The 27,821-nt window shown below is 44.0% G+C and overlaps 1 protein-coding gene across 1 annotated transcript in view; it reads right to left on the bottom strand.

The window, feature by feature from the left end:
* KPNA3 (karyopherin subunit alpha 3) overlaps window positions 1-27,518 on the bottom strand; it is a 76,431-nt gene extending 48,913 nt beyond the window's left edge. Inside the window, exons 1-2 of the mRNA XM_074960550.1 lie at window positions 27,323-27,518; window positions 12,007-12,051 (exon numbers count right to left, since the gene is read on the bottom strand). Of these exons, the coding sequence (XP_074816651.1) occupies window positions 12,007-12,051; window positions 27,323-27,406 (129 nt within the window). The 5' untranslated portion in view covers window positions 27,407-27,518. The remainder of the gene's footprint in view (window positions 1-12,006; window positions 12,052-27,322) is intronic.
* Between the last annotated feature and the right edge of the window lie 303 nt (window positions 27,519-27,821).

The following is a 27,821-nucleotide window of genomic DNA, read 5'->3' as shown; positions in this document are numbered from 1 at the left end:
GACCTGATAACAGCTTTCAAGTATGTTAAGGTCTATTACAAAGGGGATAGTGACCAATTGTTCTCTACATCCAAAAAAGACAGAACAAGCAGCAATCAGCTTAGTCTTCAGCAAGGGAGATTTAGGTTAAATATTAGGAAAAACTACCCTTATAGTTAGGACGTTAAATTCTAGGATAGTTTAACCAAGAGAGATTTTGGAATCCCTGCTATTGGAAGTTAAGAACAGGTTAGACCAGTGATCCTCAACCTTTTTACCATTGTGGGCTGCATCTGCAGCTTTCTCTGTGTTATATGGGCCATAACCACACAATATATAAACTACCTGTATGGCCCTGAGGATGTCACATGAGCCACAGCTGTGTGCTGATTGGTCTGCAAGCAGCCCGCAGGTTGAGAACCACTGGGTTAGACAAACCCACCACGGGTAGTCTAGGAGCATGTGTAATTCAGCGAGCAAGCTAGTGACAGAAAGGAAAGAGTTGTCGTCATTTGATTTGTAAAAAAACTACAGAATCAAAATTTCAATGGTGTTACTCTCCAGGGTGTGGCTCAAGGGACTTGCTGCCCCTCTGGCTCACAGCTCCAGATCCTTCCATTGGTGGAAATTTTGACAATACAATGCAGTCAGAAATGGCTTGACTTGGGTATCATTCAAAAGCCCTTTATCTCACAAATACAATGGTAGCAAACATGACAAATCTAGAACAATTATGTTGTGTTTTAATTATACTTTAACACAGGCATATCAAACATGCCGCCCTTACAAAGTTAAATTTTGGCCCTCAACTGACAATACTGTGTTATCAGTTAATGCTCAGAAAAGGATACTTCATTAAGTTTTTTAATGCTACAGTATACTACAAATCAAAAGGAGTACTTCAAATTGATTTGCCATCATTAGCAAAAAAAGAAGGGGTTCAACAGTACTGATTATCATCTTTATTATGCAAAAAGAGTTACAAGGCACTGATTAAAGACATCAGCATCCAGCCATAAATTACTGGAATCCCACTACAAATGCTATGCAGTTACATAACATACTTCATGTACCATAATTACACTCCAAAAGTAATTTATTACAAAATCCTGGTTTTTACTTTAGTCTTTATCATTTTTACACATCAATGGGGAGATTAGTACCAACAGTAGCTGAATCTTTGGTGAATATCACCGTGGAGGACCTGGTTAAACACAATGCTCTGTGGCACCATACATGCTACAATTGCTCCCAGAAACAGAATTTGGCAAGGTTAGTGAGCATCAGGAAAAAACAAAAACAAAAAAAAACTTAAGATGCTGGCATAAGTGCCAGCCATGGGCAAGACTTGCCTTATACTAGGTCTCATGGCGTGCATTTTGAGACGAACAGCTGCTTCTTCCACAGCAAGCCAGAATCCCAAAGGCATCCATTAAGCACAATTTCAACAAGAGACAGATGAGAAACTGTATGAAACAGTCATTCTTAGTGAGAACGTTTCATGGAATTAAAATTAGGTAGATGTACTGACCCAAAAGATTTCGAAGCATATGACATATATTGAGTGCTACACTAAGAATATCTAATGTGTTATGTCAACAGGTAAAAGCAACAGAAATAAATACGGATTTTACTGCTGCAAACTGTGGAGTTCATAAATTGCGTTACAGAGGCTCTAATGGATGGGAAAGTAGTGGTGATGGCTGAAGCACAAGTTAAGAGAAATATGTGCTTTGAACAGGACTGAAGAGGAACAAATGCTTACTAGAAAGGCTCTTAAAGCACTTACTGAAGATGAACTGTAGGATACGGATGTACTTTTTAGCAATCCTAGCTGCATAAATGAATCACAACGCATGTCCTTAAAAGCTGCAAAAGACATGGGGCTATCAAAAGAAAGTGCTGATATCAACAGTAATATGAAGGATCTTTGCAGCTGCTGAATTTTTATGAAAAAGCATTTTGTCCTGCGGTACATGGGAGTTGCAGGGATCCATAGCTGATGCCAAACTTGAAAAAATAATCCCACATGACCTGTACTACTACTTTAAATAGTGCTTCGGTGGTCATGGCGACTTACTCACCAGCAAATATGACAGTATTCAAACAGAGAACAAGGCTGTCATTTTACTGCAAAGCCTCATGTGCAAGTGGCTTGAGTGAAAGGCAGGTTTCCAACACATACAACTGTGCTACATATGTGTAATTTATCACTACAAATAACTGTTGGAAAGACCAAATTATTTTACTGGAAGACATTTGATTTAGCCTCCAAAGTCACCCTCCACACTCCGAAGGTGCTCAGAATGACAGACAGTTACTGACGAGGTCATAATTGCATAGCTGTTTGTATGCAAAGTTTACCATTTAAAGACCAAAATTATGACATTATGCAGAGCTACACTGATGGATGTTTTCCACAAAGCAGACAAATGGAGGAAAATTCCCACTGATAAGGGCTGCATTTATACCTCCTATAAAAAGGGCAAATCCTCAGGCAATGGAAAGATCAAAACCATCCTCCCCTATCAAGCATGGATGGATCGTGAAGAATAGACTGATCACACCAGTTGTGTGTGAAAGACCATGTGCTCCCAAATCAATCCTTCAGCTAATCAAATGCTCAGGTGCAAAGACTAGATGCTCACCTCCCTGCAGTGTTTGGCTAGCAGCCAGCCTCATCTGGAGATCTGTAAGTGCAGTGTGGACAAGGATCAGCGTGACAACATGTTTGGCAGTGCTGCCTTAGACAGTGATGACACTGATTACATTAACAAATGTTTTTAGTCGTACCTGTCAAGACTAGCTTCCCTAGGCTTATCGAAGGTAAATGTTTTCTTTATGTAAGCAATAGATCTCTGTGTTAAAGTATCATTTAAAATGTAGTTTTTTAAACTTTTTTTCAAATGTATATCTATGCAACTATTCTAGATTTGTTATGTTTGGTACCATTGTGTTTGTGGGAGGAAGGGCTTTTGAATGATACCCAACTTGTCCCATTTCTAATGACAATTATCAAAATTTTCATCAATTGGAGGACTTGGCGTTGAGAGCCAGAGGGGCAGCAAGCCCCCATACCATGCCACAGAGGATAACAGCAGTGAAATGATGATTCTGCAGATTTTTACAAAGCAAATGACACCTCTCCTACCTTTCTATCACTAACCTGCCCACAGAATAAGATTTTACTATATTATGCTGCCAGACTATATATTTGGTTCTGCTTTGATGTGGAGAGGGGAAGGCGGATGAACTAAATGACCTCTTGAGGTCCCTTTTCAGACCTACATTGCTAGGATTGTGATCTCAGCTTTGTGATGACATGAGGCAGAACCATAGCATTTTTATTTGTCTGGTGTATTGCTGGGGAATAGATTAATCTGAGCCAGAGCTGGTGTAACTGTAGGTGAAATCTGGCAGGCAGCATCATGTATGTACTACATTCCTGAGGGCATTCTGCACCCCCAAACAAAAAAACTGTGCACAATATTTTAAAATTCTGCACATTTTATTTGTCAAATAAATGTGGAAGCTCCAGCATGGCATTGGGGAGCACAGGCCACTGATTTCCCACCTCTTGCAGCCCCCCCCCGGGACACAGATTCAGTGGTGAGGCTGCACCCAACCCTGACACAGCACAAGGAACTGGCCTGCCCCAGACACACCCCAGGGCCTTGCCCCTCCATGCCAGGTGCATCAGGTGTCGGCTGGCAGGTGCAACAAGGAAGGATCCAAGTGTGGAGTGACTTAGTGTAGGAGGATCCAGGTGTGGGTTGAGAGGGCTGTGCGTGGGACAATCTGGTTATGGGCAGCTCAGTGGGGGATTCTGGGTGCAGCGGTAATGAGATGCTGCAGCAGGGGCCAGGTGAAGATGGTTGGGCTCAGCAGGGGGTCTGGATGTGGGGGAAATAGTGAGGGGGTTCAGACACTGGAGTAGTGGGGCTGGGGGGGGGGGGGGGGAGATCCGGGTGCCTCATCAGGGTAGTCCTGGTTCAGGGGGAGTGTGACTCATTGGAGGGAGAGGTTCTGGGTGCAGGGGGAGTGAAGCTAGGCACAAGGGCCTAGGTATGAGGGTTGCGTGGGGGTTAGGCAGATGGGGGAGCAGCTCCCTGTACAATGATCCCTCCCCCTGCAGCTGAGCAGAGAGGTGCGTGAAGCGTGGGGGGTAAGGGAGTTTGCAGAGCCAGGGGAGAAATCTGGGAGTAGGTCTGACATGGCCGCTGATGCCATGGGGGAAGTAGTCCCATCTTCCCCAGCTCAGGTGGGACTAGCACCTGAGCCAGGTGCAGGGTAGGAGCCGCGTGCAGGGTCTTCCCCAGTCCTATCCCCTGCCCCACAGTGATCTACCTCTCTGCCAGCTGTCCTGGGCACCCAAAACATACTGCTTAGGAGGGTTGCATGACCGCTCTTTTGGCTTCCTTTGCTTCCCCGTCAGAAAGTCATTTTTCTGCGGGGGACAAATTCTGTGCATGCAGAGTGGCACAGAATTCCCCCACGAGTAATACCAACATACAGCTGAACAACTCCATACACATCAGCATTGTCATAGTCATGTATGTTTCTATTCTAACAGTGACTGCATTGACATGAATCTATGTTCAGGCAAGTATGCGCTTGTCGACATGGTCAAGGCTCCTCTGAATTACTGTCTGTGATGGGATAAGAGAAGGATTTTCATATTTGACCAGGAGACCCACGTGAGAGAACAAAAAGGGCATATTACAGGCTTGCAGCCGACTCCTTCTGGGATATGCCCTCAACCAATCAAGGTGAGGATAAATATGAATAGCCTTCCTTCTGAGGATGGACCCCTGCTACCACTAGGCACTTGATAACTGAGTGCTGTGAAAAGCCCCAATGGTAGTACCTAATACTGGTACTATTTAGGCCCCATTGTGAATCTTTGGTATTGCCCGTAACCCGGATAGACGGCTATGTGGAAGCCATCTCTTTAAGCTGAGAGCCATGAACCAGTCTTGAGCCTGAAGAGATGTGATGAATGAGGTAAGCGTTGCCATCCTGAATCTGAGGCTGTATGTATACTTAAACTGCTACAGTGGCACAATTTCAGTGTTGCAGCTGTAGCGGTTTAAGCAGACGCACTCACCACAGTGATGAGAGGGTCTCCCATTGCTGTAGTTAATCCACCTGCCCAAGAGGGGGTAGCTAGGTTAACGAAAGATTTCTTCCACTGACCTAGCACTGTCTACACTGGGAGTAGTCAGCTTAACCGCATGGTTCAGAGGTGAGGACTTTTCATGCCCTAAGCAACATAGCTAGGATGACCTAATCTGGCTTGAGGCAGCATATGTATTTGTTCAGTCTTCTCAGCTCTAGAAGAGAAGAAAGTCCCTTATTTTTTCTTCAGGATAAGAAATGGAAGCAGAAGCCTCTTTCTTTGTATTTAGTAGGTACCTCTTCTCTGGCTCCTAGATGAAGCAATAAGGTCACTTTTGTTTGCGCTAGGCTCTTGTGAAAAGGGTACCTGAAAAAGAACAGGGAAGGGGGCAGGTAGGGAGTTATGTGTGGAAACGTATAGGGCCCATGTGTCAGCTATGACGGCCACCAATCCCCAAAAGAACAAGTGCAAGATGGTTCCTGAAGGTGGGTCCAGGCTCCAGGGAGACTCAGTTCTCCTGTCAAATTTGCTGCCTCAGAAGGAGCCAGGTTAGCAGAGGAGGTGGAAGATGGCCATCCCCTGGAATACCTGGGCTGCCTTTGAGGATACTCTGTTTAGTGTCCCCAAGAGTAGGACAGTGTCCTCTGCTGGGAATGGTACTTGCAATGTTTAGTATGGGGGGCTGAAATATAGATCCCTGAGAAACCATACTGTTGACCTTGAGTCCTTAAGGGAGCAGAATAAATTAGTCTGTTTTCTGTCTGAAGAGCTCCATTCCCCTGAAAGGCAGGTCCTCTACAGTGGCCTGTACCTTGTGCAGTGTGCCAGATTCCTAGAGCCATGAGGTCTGTGTCAGTGACAGCCATGGACTATGCAGCTGTACCAGATGTATCAGTGGCTGCCAGTAGTGACATTCCCACAACCATCTCGCCCTCCTTAATATTCCTTTATCTCATCCCTGTTCTGGTGCTTGATTTTGCATTCTCCCAGGTGAGAAAGTTGTACTTGGCAAATAAGCCCTGGTAATTTGCCAACAGGAGCTGGAGTGAGGCTGATGAATATGCCTTGCACTCTAAAAGTTACAACTCACTGGGGACTTTGTCCTTCAGTGTTCCTTTTGTGGACACGTTTTTTCCTATCTTGCCAAAACAACCATGGACCATGGGTTTGGATAGGCATAAAGGTGTTCAAAGCCCTTTGGGGGCACCTGACATCTCTTCTCTACCTCTTTTCCAAGTGGGCAGAAGTGTGTGTGGAATATTTGCTACAGTCCTTAGGCTGGTTGCAGGATCCATTCATTAACAAGGAGGGCAGCTCTGACTTGCATTATGGTTTTCAAAATACCAAAAAAATTGAGAGACTTCTCATGTATATAAATACAGCTGCAACATGCAGGATATCTGCAATGCAAGACAGGTGGTCCTAAAAAGCTTTAAAGTAAACAATTGCTAGGGCTGTTGTCACTGCCTCATCCACAGATGAGAAAGACAAGGGTTGCTGCAATTCCTTCATTGCTTCTTGCTCTTGGGAGCTGATACGTGGTTCTGATGTGGGCAGCCTAATAAAGCCATTGGGAACATGATCTCCTACCCTTTCTGGAAACATAGGAAAGGGATCTGCTCCTGGATGCATGACGACAGTTCCAGTAAGGCCAACATGAGCAAGGTGACATGCTCATAGATACTGGCTTGGTTCAGGGTGTCTGCCTCAGTGCCACTCCTGCCCCATTCTGGGACATGACTGAATAAGGGCTCCCCAGTGACATCCTTCGGGTCACTATGGAAGCAGAAAGAGGATCTTTGTCCAATGCAGGCAAAAAGGATGGCACGGAATGTATCTCCTCTTTGAATGGCAGTGCTGTAGAGTAATATGGCATTGGTACCAGTCATTTATTTGGCATGGTGAATGTCTAGAGGTGATTGAAATTCCTCCAGATTGTATCTTGGACCCTTGCTGACTTCAGCTGCAGATACCAGTACCAAGGCTGGCACTGGATCTCTCATTCCTGTCTGGTCAAGGACTTAGACCTTGCTTACACTACACAGTTTTGTTGACAAAAAGTCATGGTTTGTCAACAAAAGTCGCGAAGTATACACTACAATGCTACTTCTGCCAACAAAACTCTCCTGCTTTGGTGACAAAATAAAACCACCTCTACAAGAGGTCGAGAGCTTTTTGTGGCAAAGTCAGATTAACAAAATGTCAGCGTAGACACTGCGGTTGGTTATGTCGCTATAAATGGCTTCTAGGAGGTATCCCACAATGCCCATCCTGACTGCTCTGGTCAGCAGTTCGAACTCCACTGCCCTGCACCCAGGTACACAGGTATTTGCCCCTGCTCCTTTAAAGGCTCAGGAATTTTTGAAATTCCACTTCGTTCGCTCGGCATGGAGAGCTCACATCACATCTTCCAGCTGACTATGACGACTCCATGCAGCAAACAATCTCCCACTTGGAGCACAGCTGAGTTGTTGGATCTGCTGGCACTATGGGAAGAGGAGGCTGTGCAGTCCCAGCTCCACTCCAGTTGTGGAAACTTGAATACCTACAGGCAGATTTTTCATGGCTTGTTGGATAAGGGCCACAAACAGGACACTGCAGTGTGGTATGAAGAAAAAAGAGCTGAGGCAGGCTTACCAGAAGGCAAGGGAGGCAAACTGTCGCTCTGGTGTTGCACCAAAGACTTGCCACTTCTATAAGGAGCTAGATGCCATCCTTTGCAGCAACCCCACCTCCACCACCAAAAGCCCAGTGGATACTTTGATGGGGCAGCAGGCAGCCGACATTGGACTCAACTCCAAGGATGAAGTCGTAGATGAACAGGTGGTGCACACATCACAGTCTGGTGGCGTGGTGAGTCAGGACCTCTTTTCCCACTCTGGAGGGGTCTGGCCAGTCCCAGCAGTCCATCTCTGGTGCGCATGACGCAAGAATGGAGAGTCCTGGGCAAATGATTTTTTTGGTTGATGCTGCTTGGTTATAAGAGGTAACTATGTTCTTTGCTCTGTATGTTCTAGAAATGTGCGAAGGGATAGAAATGTGCAAGACTAGCTGTGTTTCTGCTCCATATTCCCCTGTGCAGTTAAGCAGTGTGGCAGAACAGTGTGTTGATACACACTGAGATATCATGGGAAACCTCCAGAGAGATCTCCAGGAAACGTTCCTCCAGGTACTTGCCAATCCTCTGCTGAAAGTTCCTTGGCAGAGCTGCTTTATTCCTTCTCCCATTGTAGGAAACTTGCCCATGCCACTCAGCAATCACTTGTGCAGGGACCAAAGCAGCACACAGGTGAACAGCATAGGAACCAGATCTGAAACTGCATGCCTAAGGAGATGTACCCTTGCATACTCTCAGGAGTAAGATATCAGCTTCAATCACCCCCGCCTGTAGAAAACGGTGGCAGAATTTATAATATTGTCCTTAGTCACCTGCACGGATCTCCTTAAAAACCACCTAGACCCTTTGGCCCTTCCTGAATGCCCAGGCCGAACTCGCCATATTCAGGGCATTTGCCGAGATGTTTGCTTGCCAAAGGACAGCGAGAAAGTGATTGGTATGTTAAGAGGTGTATTTCACTATAGCGATTCAATGCTGTACGTGAACTAACAATCATGCTTCTGCGTACTGTTTCTTGTGCTACTGCAGATATGACCTTCAGGGGGAACCCCCAACACTCCAGCCAAGTGCCTCCACCAGATAAAAGGAAGCGACCAAGATGGAGCAAGGAGGACATGTTCAGAGAGATGCTACAATACCTGGAGGCCAAAAAAAAAAACGAACACTGCATGGAAAAAGACCCTGAGGGACAGAAAGGAGCATGAGGAGCGCATTAAGGGTCAGCAGCAGATGATAAAAGTGATGGAGGAGCAAACAGATGTTGAAGACCTTAATCATGCCCCACATAGAACACATGTGCTTGTCCCCCTCCTGCAGCTGATCTAGAACTGCTTTCCATGCCTGCCCCAAACTCCTCCCAAACATTCCTTGCAACTTCCTGGAACGTCTCTATACTCCATTCACTCCACTCCTTTGGACACCTTGACTTACACACAGTTATGAGACACAACACTGCCATCACCCTTCCCACCAAGCCTTTTGTGTGTGTTAATTGGCATTTAATAAAAACAAACTCTGAAAGATAGCCAATCTTTATTCAACTTCTACACATGGTGGTTGCTGCTGTTAGTAATACATAGTGGCAGTTTGATCATTTGTTGACTAAAAATCCTGGTCATGAACCACCACAATTTTCATGCAAGACAGCAAGTTAACAAAACATGACAAGAGTGCTGTATGAAATGACATTACTGGGGCTCAGTATCAAGATGTTTCCTCAAAGCCTCCCCAATTCAAATAGCTTCTGCTTGTGACCCTCTAATAGCCCTGGTATCTGGCTGCTCAAATTCAGCAGCCAGGCAATCCACCTCCACACTCCACCCTGGGGGAAAAACTTTTCACCCCTAGCCTCACAAATATTATGGTGTGTGCAGAAGGCTCCTATGACCATGGGAATGTTCTCTCATTTAGGACTAATCTGCCATAAAGGCAGCGCCAGTGTGTTTTTAATCTGCCAAAGGCACATGCCATGGTCATTCTGCACCTGCTCAGCCTATGGCTGAAGTGCTCCTTGCTGCTGTCCAGGTTTCCCACGTAAGGCTTCATGAGCCATGTGAGTAAGGAGGACCCTGGGTCTCTCAGGATCACTATGGACATTTCAACATCTCCAACTGGAATCTTCTGGTCAGGAAAGAAAGTTGCTGCTTGGAGCTTTCTATACAGGCCAGTGTTCCTGAAAATACGTGTGTTATGCACGTTCCTGGACCACCATGTTGTCAGTGAAATGCCCATGGTGATCCTCAAGCACCAGCAATACCACAGAGTACCCCCTTTATTGATGCATTCCATCGCAGGATGGTCCAGGGCCAAAACTGGAATGAGTGTGCCAACTATCGCTCCGCCAGTTAGAAAGGTGGCTTTCCACACCCGAAAGTTCTGCAACCACTGCTTGTCATCCCAGACCTGCATAATGATGCGATCCCACCACTCAATGCTTGTTTCCTGAGCCCAAACGGGAGAGTCCACAGTATTCAGCTGCTTCATGAAGGACAAAAGTAATCTGGTGTCTCTTTCCATGGCACACAGCAGGTCAGGCAACTCCGATTCCTGTTCAGACTGGCTGCTCATGATATACTGCATGAGCATCTGCGAGGTGTTCAGAACAGTAGAGAGCAGTGGAGGATCCATCCTTTCAGACTGAGATGGCAGGCACGTAAGAGGGGCCACTGAAAAATTCCATGAAATGCAGTTGGAAGTCCCTGGAATGTTGGGACAAAACTGCATGGGACATTGAACCCACACCCATGATGCACTGAGATTCATTCTGCCTTCCCACAACTCCTAGCTTTAGAAGGTGGCGAGTAGCATAGTGGGATAGCTACCTACAGTGCACTGCTCTCACTGTCAATGCTAGAGCATGAAGAGTGTACGCACTCTGCTGACAAAAGTAGCTTAGTGTGAACATGTACAAGTGATTAATTATCCCAGTTTATTGTCTGCTTAACGTGTGTTGACAAAACTCTGTAGTGTAGAGAAGGCCTTATGCTGTCCTTTGAGGAGTGACATTTATTTTCCTCCTCAGACTTCTCTTCACATTTAGAGCTAATATTTGGGCTCTGAATGAGCCTCATTGATATGTACAGGCCTCTATGCTGGCTTTACTGCCTAGAATACTGACCCCAGGGCTGACTTGTCTCCAACAAGAATGGTATGCAGCTTGTTGTAAAGGGCACCACCTCATTTATTGTTGGCCTTGTGATCTCCCTACTGAAGTTTCTTTGCTTTCATGCTGCATTGTTGCTGATTCCCATCATACCCCTTGGGTGGCATCCCATGTGCAATCTGTTCATAGATGTCCATGTTTCTACAAATGGTCTATAGCTGTGCTTGAAACCTCTTCTTCCCACAGGCAGAAGATTCAATACCTCCTGTCTACTGCAGGCAGCACCATATCTAGCAAATGGACCCACCACAGTCAGTTGGGCAGTTGCACACAAGGGTGAGCTGCTAGGTGTGCTTGCCAAAGTATGCAATCAGGAAATGGCATTTAAAAAACAAAACACATGGGGGAGTTTAAATGGCATGGGTGGGAGGGGGGACGGTGGCTTCCAGTCTCTGACTCCTGAGAAGCAGAGTCTACAGTTGTGGCCAGAGTAGTCACTTGTTGCAGGGAATGGGGCATTGTGGGACTGATGGTGGAGGACAGTTAGGGTTGACACAGGTCATTCAGTGTCTATGCTTGCACTGCATTGACCTCAATAGACCAATCATGGCTCCACACCATTTGGGGAGGTGGGTATATAGACTGTATCGGTGTGACAGGGTGCTTACATCACCTGGGAGATAAATTTGAGTGTAGGCGCATGCACAAATAGGTTGATGCAAGGCAACTTATGTCAACCTAATTAAGTACTGCAGATCAGGCCTGAGAGCCAAAAAACAAGACCTCCCACACCTTCTGAAGTGCCAGAACTGCTCCGTTCCAAAGTTTCAAGCTTACAGCTTCTTGACAGCTTCTATAATGCTTTGCAATACAAAAGGTACATTGAAAATTTGGTGGCAGAGTAATACTAAACTGAATTTTATGCCACATTAAATACACACAGCAACAGCTATAAGTTGACTAAGCTAAGCTGAGCTAAAAGTAGGCAATGGGGGCAAGACAACTAGGAGGGAGTGGGGAAGTGAAGAAATACTTCATACTTCTAGAATCCATAAGACAATTTAAGCTTAATATTCTCTGTAGGACATAAGGCCTTGAACAGAGGCTTGTAGTAGAAACACAATAGTAATAGATGAATGTCAAAATTATGAAAATTTCCAGCTAATAAGCAAAAGCAGATCAAATTACCTTCCGCAGTTCAATTGTTACTTCATTTCTGTGTCTTCGCATTGTCTGCAAAGCAAAAAAAAAAATCAAGATTATATATGAAGAAAAACAGTGTACACAGATTTGTAAACAGTGTTCTCCTAAGCTACTTAAAATGAAGCTATCACAGAAAGCTACAACAGAAGAGGGCTTAGTGTAAAGCACTTCAATTATAAACAAAATGTAATCAATTTTGGAATCTTTCACAGCACAGATCTTGGGAACCACAGGGTTAAAGAAAAAAATAAAATACCCCACAAATATGGTAAAAAGCTTCATTATGAATGCAGAAAACAAGTACACTGAAGGATAGAAAGCTTTTTGAATAGTTTAATATAGTGCTCCCTTGTGAAGTGCCACAAGGCTCAGTTCTCTTTGGTCTTATAAATATTTACATGTAACCACCAGGAAAAAAGTTGACTAGAGTTCAAATGTTAACCATACACAGGTAAAACACAGCTGTCCTTCACAACTTACAACATCTGTAACCAAGTTATCCCAATATCTGCCTGAGATCAGCACATAGACAAGAAAAGCTGGCTGATGCATAACCTCAGTCTTAAGTGGGTTAAGCGTGTAGGTACAAGGAAGCACTTTGAAGAGCTTACCACAGTGCCAGTGGAGGATGTACGTACATAAATGTACAGACAGACTGCAATCTGTGGGTCCTTTTAGACTCCTCCCTGACACTGGGCTCTCATAGCAACATCTCTGAGAAACATTCTACTATTCCAGCTGGCTTAGAGATTGCATCCCATCATTGATCATCATATTGCCTCTTGCACCCTCTAATTCATTTAGAGAAATACTATGTACTTGGATCTGAAAACATCAACTCTGAAAAACAGCAACGGTGCAGAACACAGCAGAGTACCTCCTCAGCCACATGGTAACCAAGAGCACGAAGTCCCTGTATTTTGCTCATTCCATTTTCTATCGGCAACCACATCACCTTTAAATTCTTGATCTTTATCTTCAAGGATCTAAATGGTCTCTGCCCACCACACCTAAAACTCCACCTCATCCTTGGAAGCCTCAGCCACTGGGATCCATATAACAATTACCTACAGTGAATGAAGACCATGTGCACAGAAAGACAAGGCTTTTTTTTTTTAAACAGACTTGCGCAATACTAATGACATCACCCCAACCATAACTAAACACAACCATGAACCTCAACATTTTCTGATTCAACATGAAGTGCACTTCTTTGACCTCGCTTCCCACAAACAATGCATGTTCTCTAACTGAGGTACTGCCCTTCTCCCTGTGCTATACTGCTATGGCTGAGGTGGCCAGAGTTGGAATCCCCCCCCCTTTTTTTTTAAATGAAAAGAGGTGGCTACTGGCAAGGCAATCTCTAGGAGAACTTGCTCTTCACCCTGCCCCAACGCACTGTTTTTATTAAAAAAGTAGCCTGAATTTGGTGACCTTCCAAGCATGCTAAGTTTTTTTTTTGTTTGAGTTCCTATTTGAATTATTTTAACGATGCAGGAATTCTGTTGTACTACTAATTGTGTGTTAAGAGACCTAGAATCTTGTATAGATATTATTTACACCTAAATATTAGTTACTCGCTACATTTTATTTATTTATTTTTATAAAGTGAACATAGTACTGACCGCAGAAGAAGGAAAACCTTAAAAGTTTAAACCAGGAGTCTGTGAAGTTAACTGTGATAGGCATGTCATAAGAAACCAAAACAGAAGAAGTCTAGCCATTGGACAGTCTCTAAAATGTCTAGTTACATCAAAATTTTGAAGTCTACTCCAAGAAGTTATAACAGTTCTTGAAATAAGCTATGCAAAGCCTTGAAAGAGGCTTGCACTGTTTAAAAAGTTAAAATGCAAAACACACTTCACATTTAAGGTAGATCATTTGTGATAACCTTTCCAAAGAGCTGGAAGTCCTCTGTTCACCACCACATTGATATATTGCTTCTTTTAAAGATCAGTATTTACAATAAAAAACAAATGTAAAATATGGCATTTGAAATATTTTCCTCATATTGCACAACTGGATATACAATATAAATTTTTTATACAATGTATTTTTTCAGTAAGTCTTCCCTTTACTGTGCTTTAGTGTATTAAATGAAGAATGTGATTTAATATTTAAATATATATGCATGCTTACTTAATGAATTACTAGTTGTATCTTTGGTAAGTACCCAGGAGATCTGATTGTACAAACATATGTAGTGCTCGTCACAAAAATTTAAGCTAATTTAATAATTGACAGTTTAAAAAAAAACACACAATGTGAAAAATGCATATCAATAGCATACTTATTTGTAACTGAACTAACCTGGATCTCTCCATGTATAATTTAAATATAAATGTTAGTCTACAGGTCAATGAAAAAGTCTGCAGTTTATTCCTCTGAACAGATTTTAAAAGCAGTATGATTAATTCCTGTTTTGTCTATTCTTGTCCCAGGACACTATTTAAGGGGACATCTATACAAAAACTTATCTATGCTTGCTTCAAATTAACATTACTGAAAATACTCAATGGGTTAATAGGAGCTTTCTAAAAAGTCCTAGATTCAGGATAAATTTGAAATTGCACATAAAAATATTAAAGAAATATGATCTTCCTGCTCAGTGCTAGAATCATGATAGTACCATGGTCTGAATACCATACTTCTGGCACGATACCTACAAATTAGAAGCAGAGGCGCTGTCAGTTTAGCAGCAGTATGCTACACACTTGTTCTATACCTGCCATAAACTCTCTCAAGACCTTTTTCTCATCCCAATCAACAGAGGAGTTCAAGAACCAATTCATGAAGTGGTAGGGAGTGTCCCTGTGACAGATTCTTGGTGAAGTCATACATCACCTGCTTCCAGGATGGGAGGACAGCAGTTGATTACAGGGTGGGTGCATACATTGTCACACTAGAAACTTAGGGACCAAGTACTCCTGTAACAGATACTGCAATTTTCAAATTTCCCAAAATTACTGATTGAGTTGAAAAATGAGCCACAATCTATTTTACAACTAACTTTCTCCTACTCATTAGTAGGTTATAGTTCTATTTTATATCAGAGCCACTGCCAAGACAAGTTAAAAATGTATGAAAGCGCAAAGTAATTAGATCCTATGCCTTCTGAGATGGAAATTCAGCATAGCAACAGTGATCCAAACAAAGTTATATCCCCCAGAGTCTCTAAATTGAGCACACGGCACAAGGTATCATGTACTTATGCATCATACTACAGTTGCTCACCTCAGGCACAGCGAGGCAAAAAACTATTCACCAAGTGTTATTATGGCATAACAGTGCTCATTTAAGTTAGCAGTAATGTTACAGCACATCGAGGACATCCTAAATGATCTGGCACTTAATTGGTAGTTAAGTCCATATGACATTTTGTATCACTACTAAGAAATAAGATTTCCTCTTCTGATTCAGTATCTATAATGGACAAATTACCCATAAAAATGTTAAGATTTAATATGAAAACTTTTCAACAGGGAGGTGCCAAGCTCTGAAATAGGCAGTTTTAAAAGTAGGTTGAAATTTGAAACAAACATTGCTTAAGTTATTTCTTTAGCATTTTCTTCAACAAGATAAGAAACTTTAATGAAAGAAGACATGGAGATAAAAATCTGGTGTGCCTACACTTAAAATGGGTTAGGGTTTTTTTTTTTTTTTTATTGTTTGAGGACAGGAATCAATCTCTAGATATTCTTTAAAATCTGACATGAAGCATGCATGACAAGAGTCTTTCCCCACCATTTCCACTCTAATTTTGTTTGTTTAGACAAAGTTCCATCATACAGAACAAAAGCTTCACTGAAAAGTCGCACTGGATTTATCAGTACTGTATGTGAAGATCTCCATGTGAACCCCTTATACCTTCCTGATTGTGTTAAGGCAGACAGTTTAAAAAATTGCAATTAATCCTGAGATTAAAAAAATAGCAGCAATTAACATAGGTTGATTTAACAGCCCAAGCAACCCTATATAAATGTTTTCTATCAGCAAAACCCCGGCCAGAGGTTTGTGGGGAAAAGGATGCCCCTAGAATGAATGCTGAGACCAAATGTCAGCTCTAACAATCCTACTCTGAAATAACCTGTTTAGGTCAAACCAGCTTTAAATCCATGTCGCCAACACCAGCATTTCCTATTTCACAACATTAGATCCACAGAAGCAAATCTGTCATGAACTTGGCCTACACAGAAAAGAAATCGCTTTGAAGTTTTGGATAGGAATTAAGATTTATTGAATCTTTAAACATGAATTCTATAGATTGAAGAGATTATGCTTATTCCTTTACCTAAATATTAAATTTAAGACATTCTGCAGCAAAAACACACATTTACAATTTGTGAAATGGTAGCCTATATGCCAAGATTTATTTTTTAAACTTGCATTATGCAAAAGAGGTATATTCTGAATTAAGAAATTATGACAAGAAAAAAATCTAAAAATGAAGATGCTAGTTTGTAGTATAGAATATGTATGTCACTCAAGATAGGACCAAAATCAAGTTTAGAAACAATGTCCTGGCACAGAATAAAGAACGCAACAACCCTTTCCCCCCAACCCCCCAAAAAACCAACAACTCTGTATACAAAAAGCTTGACCCCATCCACACTGACCAGCCAAACTGTTTGGACAGTTATTTGAATCGGTTACAAACACCATTTAAAACTCGTGTAGGATAACTATTCCTGGTGCTGTGTACTATAGTTAAGTGTAGAATCAAATTCAGAAAGTTTTTTGTGCCACTGCTGTACACAAAATATTTAAAATTCATATTAAAAATCCATTTTAGATTATCCTACATATGGACTTTACTAAATCATCATACAAGATTATTCTTAAGGGACTACAGAATAGGAATTCTGGAATATACACTTGCCTCCACTTTAGATACACTTAAAAAGCAAAATTTGTACTGTAGCCAAAGTAGTCACCAACTGTTTCTTCAGATATTACCTCATTTGTCATTCTGAGAGACAAGAGATGTAAAGATTCAAGATTTTTTTTTTAATAAAATTAAAATTGCATTTTTTGGGCACAGAAAGGTGGCTCAATATCAAATTTAAATTCTGTCCATAAAATCAAGTTTAATTTGGCAGTAACTAAAATTTGTTTCCATTTTAACTACAATTTTTTTCAATCATTTCATTTACAATGGGGATCAAGATTATACAGAGCCAAGGTGTAGTCTTAGGTTAGAATTCTACACTTGAAATGTACTGTAATGAAAGACTCCCAATCACAGCAATATAAACAGAACTGGAGACTATGGTAACCATTGTGCCAGCCCAGCCTGCCCCCATCACTAACTAACTGGAACACCTAGAGAATAAGCAACCCTTAAAACTCAACCTCTTTTCCGATGCCACACTAGCAGAGCAGGAGCCAGATTCAGGTGCTTGGTTGGTAAAGTAGGATGGGAAGTGAATATGGTGCTATGGGTTGGTTGGTTATATTGTGGATTTTGAAGCAGAAGGGGGATGGGTTGGATACTTACAGTTATATGTTCAAAAGCACAAGAGACTTAGGAGTCTAAAGTCATATTTGCACTATAAAATTAAGTCAACCTATGTTAGGTCAACTTACAGCCATCACAGTAATTACTGCAGATGTTCACATCCACACTGCCCATCTTCTGTCAGTGGTGTGCGTCTTGAAGTTTGTCTTTAGGTAACAAATCTAAATGCTTATTGTATAAACATTTATATTTTAATATTCACACTTAAAAGTGTTAATATAATATACTACTACATATAATTACTAAGTCTAGGTTGGGGGAGCTGGGAAGGAGACATCTAGACATCCTGCCTGGATACTGAAACTAGGGGTACGGCGGTACTGCAGCACCCACTGGCTTGAAGTGGTTTCCGTTATACACAGGATTTACAGTTTGGGTCAGTGGCTCTCAGCACCCGCACTATACAAATTGTTTCAGCACTTGCATGTGCTACAAAAGCCTGGCAGACTCTACCCTGACAGACTCATGTGGGAAATGCATGGGTAAGGAATTTCTGTGCCCTCCAAAGTGTTTCTGGCCAGCGTTCTCTGCAGAATTTAAAGGGTGGGTCTATTCTAAGAGTGACAAGAAGAGTTATTATAGGATTCCATATTCATTGTCTCACTGGATTTCTATATTCAATTCCTTCAATTTGCTACTAAACAGATGTTTTTCTAACTGCCAACCCCACTGACTCATCCTAGGCTCCATCAGTCAAGGTGTATTCTTTCCATCTCATGGATCTCCAGTAATAAAGATTTTATTAGACCAAATTCTGGCCACAGATTTGTTTATTTAATGTAAAGGCTTGTCTACACTACCTGCAGGATTGGCGGGCAGCAATCAATCCAGCAGCTAGTCTAGTACAGACGCACTAAATCGACCGCCGAGCGCTCTCCCATTGACTCCGGTACTCCACGGGACCAAGGAGCACAAGCAGAGCTGATGGGACAGCGTCAGCTGTTGACTTACTGTAGTGAAGATACTACATACATCAACTTCAGCTACACTATTCACGTAGCTGAAGTTGCACATCTCAAACTGACCCCATGTGGTAGTGTAGACAAGCCCTAACTGTATTGAGACTATGCCTTCAGAGGCCACCTAGCAATCCTACACTAGGTATCTAGGTTCTTATGACACTCGGAACTGTAGTATCTGAGCACCTCACAACCATCCTATACTGGAAACCTACTGACTGTTATACTTACCTACATGCTTCCAGCTTTCATCCAGACCGTATCACACAATCCATTGTCTACAGCCAAGCTCTAAGAGACAACTGCATTTGCTCCAATCCCTCAGACAGAGACAAACACCTACAAGATCCCTATCAAGTGTTCTTAAAACTACAATACCCACCTGCTGAAGTAAAGAAAGATTGAGCGCGCCACTCCAGGACAGGCCCAACAAAGAAAGTAACAGAACGCCACTAGCAGTCACCTTCAGCCCCCAACTAAAACCTCTCCAAAGCATCATCAAGGATCTACAACCTATCCTGAAGGACGACCCATCACTCTCACAGATCTTGGGAGACAGGCCAGTCCTCTCTTACAGACAGTCCCCCAACCTGAAGCAACTACTCACCAGCAACCACACACCACAGCATCAAGTGCTCCAATAACTACTAAGGTGACGAGCCAGGTGCGTGATAAGACTTTAGTGAAGACTGAAAAGACATTAAACTTATGGCTGGAAGACATGAACCATAAACATGTGCCTATCGATGGCAACATGTTGCAAGAAAAGGATCTTAGCCTCTACGTGCTGTTCAAACCTCCCGCCAAAGAGGGACGCCTTCTGATGAGAAGGAATTCAAAGCCAGCCAAGGCTGGCTTAACAGTTTTAGGAACTGCTTCAACTTCAAAAACGTGCAGGCTACTGGTGAAGCTGCATCTGCCAATGAAGAGGCAGCAAAAGCCTATCCCAAACAATTAAAGAAAATCATAGAGGAAAAGAGCTATCTTCTGGAACAAGTTTTTAATGACGACAAGACTGGGCTCTTCTGGAAAAAAAAAGCCCAAACCACACTTACACGTCGAAATCAGAAAGACAAGCCCCTGGCTTCAAAGCAGCTAAAGACCATGTGACTGTGTTGTTTTGTGGCAATGCAACTGGGCATTTAATAAAGCCGGGCTTGCTCTACAGAGCTGCAAATCCCCATGCCCTAAAAGGCAAGAACAAAAATCTCCTGCCTCTGTTCTGGCAACCAAATAAGAAGGCTTGGGTGACGGCAGCATTAAGTGTTGCTGATCGTAGACAATGCTCTTGGCCACCCTGCGGCACTCCAGTTTGCGCATAACAACGTTGAAGTAGTCTCTCTCCCCCACAATACCTCCTCCATCCTCTCAACCAAGGCGTGATTCGCTGTTTCAAGGCGATGTACACAAGGCTTATGTTCTCAGATATGTAGCGCTATGGATGCTGATCCCAATCTTAATGTGATGGAGTGTATACTGTACTTTATGGGTGATTTAAGGGATTTTTCAAGAGTAATTTTGACTATACGCAATTTTCGCCTTACACGCTGACTTTAGAACCTAACCCCCGTGTAAGATGCAACTCCACTGTATAGCAGATTTGACTTCCATGAAGTTTAACATTTCAGTTTAGCAGAAAAGTTAAACATTTCCCACTGTGTTCTATTATCTGTTTTGTGAGGTAGACTAGAACTGGGTGAATTATTCCAGAGAAGAAGCTCCTGAAGAGCTATCCTTCACTAACCCCTTGCTCTCTTCTAGCCCCATACTTTCAAAATACAAGCATATTCTTGTCTACCCATTCCTCAAAAAGCCACCCTGAAGACTTAGTCAAGGGAGACTGAGCAGACCACAGTATGTTTGGAGATGCATTCTACAGAGGACTACATTTTAAATCTATTTGGGAATGGGTATAGAAGGGCAGCCACTCATTTGACGATTTGTCCTAGAGAGCACATGACACCTGTGCTCTGGGATCTACACCAATTGCCCTGGGAACAACATGAGATAGGCTCTCTCTGAGACGACGTACTGTATCAGTTGCGATCAGCTGAAATAATGATGCTACGTTCCCCTCAACATAATAGAGACCAGAATCAGTAGCTAGTGCTTTTCACTCTCCCATATGTGGGAGTGTTATTATACAGGAAACTAGTAGCAATACTTATTTGCTTAACACTTTCCATTATAAAATACTCTTACAACCCTTTTTAGAAGCTCTAACATCTCCACTGTTTGCAGAAGGCTTTTGAAATTTGGCAGAGAGATCTAGAGACATACCTTTCATTTACTGCATGAAATTCTGTTCAGATTTGGCTGACTAATAAGGTGTAAAAAATTGACACTGCCCCGATCAGCAGGAAAATTTTGACAGCATGCCAAAATAACTGAACATGAGCAAACATTCTAAAGAGCTGGGCCCATACAGCTGCCAAAGCTGCAACAGCTGAAACAGATACTACACTGTGAACACCTAGAAACCAGCAGAGTCATAAGAACAATGGCAGAGAGAGAATCACAGAAACATAGGGCTGGAAGGGATGACAGGTCAACTGGTCCACACCCTTGCACTGAGGAAGGACTAAGTATTATCTAGACCAGCGGTTCCCAACTAGGGATTTGAGGCCCCCTGGAAGGCCACAAGCAGGTTTCAGTGTGGCCACCAAACAGGGGCAGCATTAGACTCGCTGGGGTCCAGGGCTGAAAGCCAAGGCCCTGCCATATGGGGTTGAAGCCCGTGCCTTAAGCCCCACCACTCGCAGTTGAAGCTGAAGCCTGAGCAATGTAGCTTTGCAGGGGGGCACCTGCAGCATGAGGCCAGCCCTGGCAGAGCCTTCCCAAAAGTGAGGGAGGGGCTATGGGCCAGGACCCCTGCCCCTTCTGCCTGAAGCCCCACCCTCAGCCAAGCCAGAAGCCGGAGTGGGCTGGGAGCCATGGACGCTCCACCTGTCCAGGGTCGGGGAGGAGGGGGGGGATGAGGGGGGCTGGACTGAAAGCAGCCCCTGGGCCCCCGCCCAGGGCAGATGGAGGGTTCACAGCTCCCCACAGCTGCCCACACAGCTCTTACCGCAACTCAGTTACAGCCGGAGGACAAGGCATCGGAACCACAGCCTGGCCACTGTAAGAGCTGAGCAGTCAGGCAGCTGAGAGGAGATGCAGACCCTCCACCTGCCCTGGGCATGGGCCAGGGGCTGCTCTCAGATAGATGGTCTGCAGCACAGCACCCCCCACCCCCAGCCCCAGCCTCCAGAGGAAAAGGAAGAATGGGGGTGAAAAGTGGACAGGACAGGCCCGTCCACTTTCAAAAACTGGGAGGACCATGGTCCCCTGCCCCCCTGTCCCTCCCATTCTGGTGCTGATGCATGAGGCCCCAGGCAATTGCCCTGCTTGCTACTCCCTAACGCCAGCCCTGGTTTTCATATGCAGAAAACCAGGTGGGCGATGGAGCTTTTAATAGCACGTATGCGGGGTGCTCAGAAAGAAAGATTGAGATGCCCTGATCTAGACCATCCCTGACAAGTGTTTGTCACTGGAAGTTTCTAAGAACAGGTTTGAGAGATATTCCACAAATTCCCTAGGTAACCTGTTACAGTGCTTAACTACTCTAGGCTACACTCCCATGCCCCTGCAATCCAGCCCCTTCTTGAAGCCACTGTATGAAAAAGGAAATCCCTGAACTCCAGGTATGGGGGAGAGAGCTGAGCTCCTCTGTAAGTCCCAAATGCAGCCATACCAATGTCTTCCTACTCACTCCTACCCCCAGACTCTGGGCATAACACCAGCAGCTCATTCCCCTCCCCGGGAAAGTAGCCATCTCCTGCTACCACCTAATGTAGTCAATCATGTAGCTCAAGTGGTAGAAACCTTGCGGCAGGGCAGACAGTTCAGGGTTCAAATGCTTCTGATTCGTAACTTGGGTTGTTACAGTTGTATATGAGAAAGGCAGAGACATTTTAAAAATCTCCAAAGTTATACAAATTTAGGTTGCAAAGTCAAGCTCTCAGAAGTTAGGAAATGCCTTAAATAATTGCCTATGCAACCTTAATTCTCGCCTCTTATGTAATGCTTTGTAACAATTTTAATTACATGATCACATACTTTTTCCCCACCTCACATAGAATGAGCAGGATGGACACAGAAGGGTGCATGGGCAACCTTGCAGATCACACATTTCCTGACTTTGGGGTAGGAAGGGTTGTTTTGTTGTTTTTTTACTTTGCAACCTACGTAACTTTCTTTTAACGGTTTTCTTTTTTGTATGTTCTTTTATTTATGACTGCTTGTTGGTAGAAGGGATGAGCTAACTGAAATCGTGTGATCTGTAATTTTAAATAACTGGCAGGACACCATGAGACTGTGCATGGGTGCTAGTTATGGCTCTAAACAAAAATATGAGAGTAACAGACCAGAACCAGGCCAGAAGTTAAGGCAGGGCAAGAAAGGATTGACAGGAGTCAGGGAAGTTAGCAGGTGGGACAGGATAGGGTTGAGGGAACAGGTGCAGGGGTTGCAGGTAGAGAGCAAACTAGAAACCTCAACATCAAATTGCATTTTTTAAAAGTCAGTTTAGCTGCAATTTCAGTGTCCACTTGATTTTTTATAACTGCTTTTCTAAAGGTTTGATTGTACTTAAAATATATCACAGTTTATACTTTATATTACTTTGTTAGTACAAGGCCTGGCCTACACCTAAAACTTAGGTCAACTTAAGTAAGCCCCAGTATAAAAACTGCTGGGTCGAAGGAAGAATTCTTCTGTCAACCTAGCCGCTGCCTCTTAAGGGGGTGGATATACTACAGCAAGAGAAAAACTCCTCCTGTTGCTGTAACATGTGTCTACACTAGAGCAGAGTAGCTGCAGCACTGCATCTGTAATGCTTTTAGTGTAGACATACCTTTTAAGTGGTTTTGAGACTTTACAAGACATGCCCAGTTTAAATAGCAAAGTTACAAACTCCAAAAAAGCCTTACACAACTTAAGTATTGCATCACTGCAGGCTCTCACAAGCCAACGCCATGCATTTGCTCATATATTGAGAAATTGAAAATCTGAGTCTTTTCCTATATATTTTAAAACTGAAAAGAATGTTTAAAAAGTACTTCACATCGCAGTCTGCAACAATTAAGGTTTTTTGTTGTTTATAAAACAAAGAACATATGCTAATTTCATGATTACAATTTGGTGTTAGACTGTTACTAATCCATTTTTGGAAGGACCACTTTTTTTGAGATATTAACAGTACTACACATAGGTTGAAATTCTGAGCCCATGGGCATAGCTTGAGTAGGTTGCCTGTGTACGCAGGCAGCCAGCACAGGGGTAGGGAGACAATTCTTCCCCAAGTCTGGAACCAGGGCAGTCCAGTGGCCTGTCCTTTTGCAGTCAGTGGACTGTGCAGTTCATGAATCAACTGGCCACACAACTGCTCACCAACATATCCCTTTCTTTTCTCCTACAGAGGTGGGACTGCAAAACTTGGCTCTGTGGTACACAGGATACTGCATAGTCCCACTGTGCTCTCTCTCAAAGATCTGGCCCTGCTGTACAACAGAACCAGTCCTTTTGCATATAGAAGGATTCTTCCCTTAAAAAAAAAAAAAAATGTAAGGACTACTCAGGTTATAACAAGAAGAGGTTACAGCATAGCAGACCCAAAAGTGAAAATATCAATGTTAATTATAATTTGAGAAAAGAATAAGTATATTGGTTTGCCAGAACATTTTGTACCTGACCAAAAGTGATTTTATAGTATTCAATAATATTAGTTGAATAGAAGCTAAAGGAAGAGGGTTACTTAAACAATATACTCTATATTCATTCAAGCCTGGTTAGCAGAAAGAAGTCAGTAACCATCAAACAGATGACAAATTGCTATGGAGTATCTTGGTCAACAGTTTAGATCATGCTTTTAGTAGATATTCTTTACTTAAAGTTACCTACAGCAATGAATTTTAATTTTTTTAGTATCTCCTATAAAGAAGGACATCTCCGTTGTAGTACAATTGCCAAAGCCCAAATAATTCTCAACCATATCAGTTACCAGATCGACAATCTTATCGGAGACAACTGCTTTGTAGAGCCCTGTGTGGTACTATTTTTAATCCCATTCCCACTATAATAGCAGGTCCTGTGGGATCTCAGTCCTGCTGCAGGGCTCTCTACGCTAGTCCCACACAGAGCTCTATTGCTTTGCCCAGTATAGCATAGAGTTTATTAAATCAATGGAACATCCCTGTAAAAAATAGTACCTTTTATTTAGAAACAGCTCAATCCATCAGCATCACCAGATAGTAAGTACATAATGTCTTGGGGCAAAACAAGGACTATTCTTCTAAAATAATCTCCTGGATATTCTGGTAGCCTAATAGCTAGCTAGAGCTATTAAAAAGGATACCTCTATTGTTTACTTCAAGATGGATACCCTGGACAGCCAGAAAAAGAATGGACAACCAAACTTACTGGAACATGGACATTAAAAACAAGCCATATGTTCTAGGATTTTGATTCTTTTTGCTTTTCCCCCCCCCCCCCATCAGATTCTAAGTTTCATTTAAAACACACTTCTAACCTTAAATTAATTGTGTCAATGAGCAACTTTTACACACTTCTATACTTTTCCTTTCAAGAAGGATATTTTTGAGGTATGTACATCAATGCTGAACTGAAACTGGTTTCCTTACCAGGTTTAAGCTAAGCACTCTTTTTCTTACCATGGTTGCACCCTTCGGCTTGACAAGCGCTAAGCAGTGTGACCCATCACCTTGGAAAGTAAGACACTTCAGAGCTTGTCTATACAGCCTATTCTGGTATAACTCCACTGACTGTATTCTGAAATAACTAGGCTTCCAAAGCACAGTAATTATTCCAGAATAGTGTGTCCACATGAGGGAGTTACTCCACTATAGCTTTTCCAGTATAACTATTCCTATGCCTGCCTATTTCCCCATACAGACAAACCCCCAAATCCCCTCTCCGCAGTGGTCACCAGTTTCAAACACATCTGCATATCAGGCAATTTTAAATGCCAGAGCAGTTTATGCTATGTGGGGACCCTCAGTTTGCCCCTGCTTTGCTCTTCAACCAGTCAGGCCAGTGATTGGGAAGGCAGAAGCTTAAGATCAGCACCGCTGAAGCAAAGCCAGTATTCTCAACAGGGAGAGAGAAAGAAAGAGAAAAAGACAGAGAGAGGCAAACAAAAAGATACAGCCCAAGATTGAAAATGAGGAAAAAACACAAAAGACAGAGGCCAATTACTAGGTGTAAGGGTGGGACATTTTTGGCTAATCTAATTATCACTGTTAAATTGTCTCCCAAAAATGGAGAGAGAAAGCCTTTCTGTAAAAAGATTGCATTCTCCATGGAAAGAGCATTGTGTGCAAGGGAGATTTACCACAACCAACTTGAACAGAAATTAAGATAAGACTAGCTTACAATTTGAATGTCATCTTTACAAAAACATGGCTCCTGTTAAACCAGGTCTGCAAAGAACTGCCTCCACCCAAACAATAGTAGTTTGGGTGTGAATTCTGCCCCAACTCAAAAATTACCTTAAAAGGGTGTAAATTCAGATTATTATTTTGGATATTTACTATTACTATATATTACTATTTTGGATTATTTAAATAATATAATTATCAAATACAGCAACATAATTGAGGAACACACTCAAATGGAGTCAAAATACTTTAACAGTATATTTAGGCTCACCATTGCCTTTTTCATCCTAGATTAACTTTCACTTCAGAGAGATATTTTCCTCATTATTTTAGCTACAAAAGGACAGATGTCAGCCCCTCGGAATTTCTCCTCTTTTTCACAGTGGCTACAATAAAAGGTGCTTATGGTATTGAAGGGTAGTGGAGTCAAAAGAACTAAACAATATCCTAGGGGATTCAGTTACCTTTGTAAAAGAGACAGCATTTCAGATTTGAAAGGTGGATTAAGGAAGGATATCCCTCCTGTGCTGCCTGATGTAAGCAGATGGAGACTCTCAGCAGATCTACATTGCTAAGCTACTGCCGTCATTTCAAGAACCTTCTCGTGTCATTTTAAAGACTGGGGGATTTAAGCAAGAATTGGGAGTGAAAGCAAGCGACCATCACCATGTGTGTGATAAAAAAGCTCAGCTGAGTGTGGGAGCGGCCCTTGCAATTTCGCCACTGGCCCCTATAGTCCGGCCTAGGCAGGCCTACAACATTTGAGAGCGCAGCCTTTCGCACCAGCCCCGACGTGCGAGGGACCTGCGGCCGGGTGTCTGGGGGAAGGGGTGTTGTTACTACCCGAAGGGGTGACACAAAAGGCAGCCAGCCCCATTGGCCAGCCCCTGCAAGCGCCGCCGATCGCTTTGAGCCTCGGGCAGGCGGCAGCTGGTTAGCCGGAGAGGAGGGGGCCACACGGACACAGGCGCATCCCGCCGCCTGCCCAGGCAGGCCCGGCCCCTCACACAGCCCCATGTGGAACAAGCCGGCGCGGGGAGCGGCGCGACCGCGCCCCCAGCCCGGCAGCCCCCCATCTCCGCCCGGCCGTGGGGCGAGGAGACGGCGGCCGCCATGGGAGGCTGCAGGCCCGCGGCGGGGCGGCGATGGGAGGCGCGGCCGGCCGCGCACCCCCTGCCGGGCTCCCTACTCCCTCCCCAGGCCGCGCCCGCATGACGGAGAAGAAAAACCCGGAGGGCATTTTCCTTGCGCCCCCGCCGGCCGCCCGGCTCGGAGCGGGGTGCGGGCCCCTCCCCTCGAGCCCGCCCGGGGCGGAGAAGGGGGAGGAGGCGGCGCGGCCGAGCTCGGCTCCGGCGGGAGCGGGACCCGCCGGCCCGGCCCAGACTCACCTCCACGTCGCGGCCCTTGTTCTTGAAGCTCTTGATGCGGTGGTTCTCCAGGCCCGCGGCGGCGGCGGCGGCGTTCTCGGCCATGGCTGCTCCGGCGGCGGCTCCCAGCTACTGCGAGGCGGCTCCGGCGGCGGCTCGCGGGGAGCAGAGGGGAGAGGGCGGGGGAAAGGGACGTTCCGTGACGAGCGCGAGGAGGGGGGATGGAAAGCAGGGGCACGCGCCGTTGCTGAGTGACGGAGAGCGCGGCTCGCGAGGCATGTGACACTGTCGAACACGCCTCCTCTGCTTCAGCCCCGGCTCAGCGGCTGTGGCTTTATGCTAATTTGAGGGGCGCCTAATTTGCATAACGCTGAATGCATCGGAGTAGCGAGCGGCGGAGACTACAGCCCCCGGCATGCAGTGCGGCTTGGAGCCTCGAGACTATACGCCGCGTTGCACCCTGGGTCTTGTAGTCTCTGTGAGCCGCATTGTGCTGTGCTGTGGGTCGCCCAGCCCACTC

The sequence above is a fragment of the Natator depressus genome, chromosome 1, assembly GCF_965152275.1.
Source record: "Natator depressus isolate rNatDep1 chromosome 1, rNatDep2.hap1, whole genome shotgun sequence".
NCBI classification, from domain to species: domain Eukaryota; kingdom Metazoa; phylum Chordata; order Testudines; family Cheloniidae; genus Natator; species Natator depressus.
The sequence above is the reverse complement of the archived record's forward strand: the minus strand, read 5'-3'. Positions and strand labels throughout refer to the sequence as shown.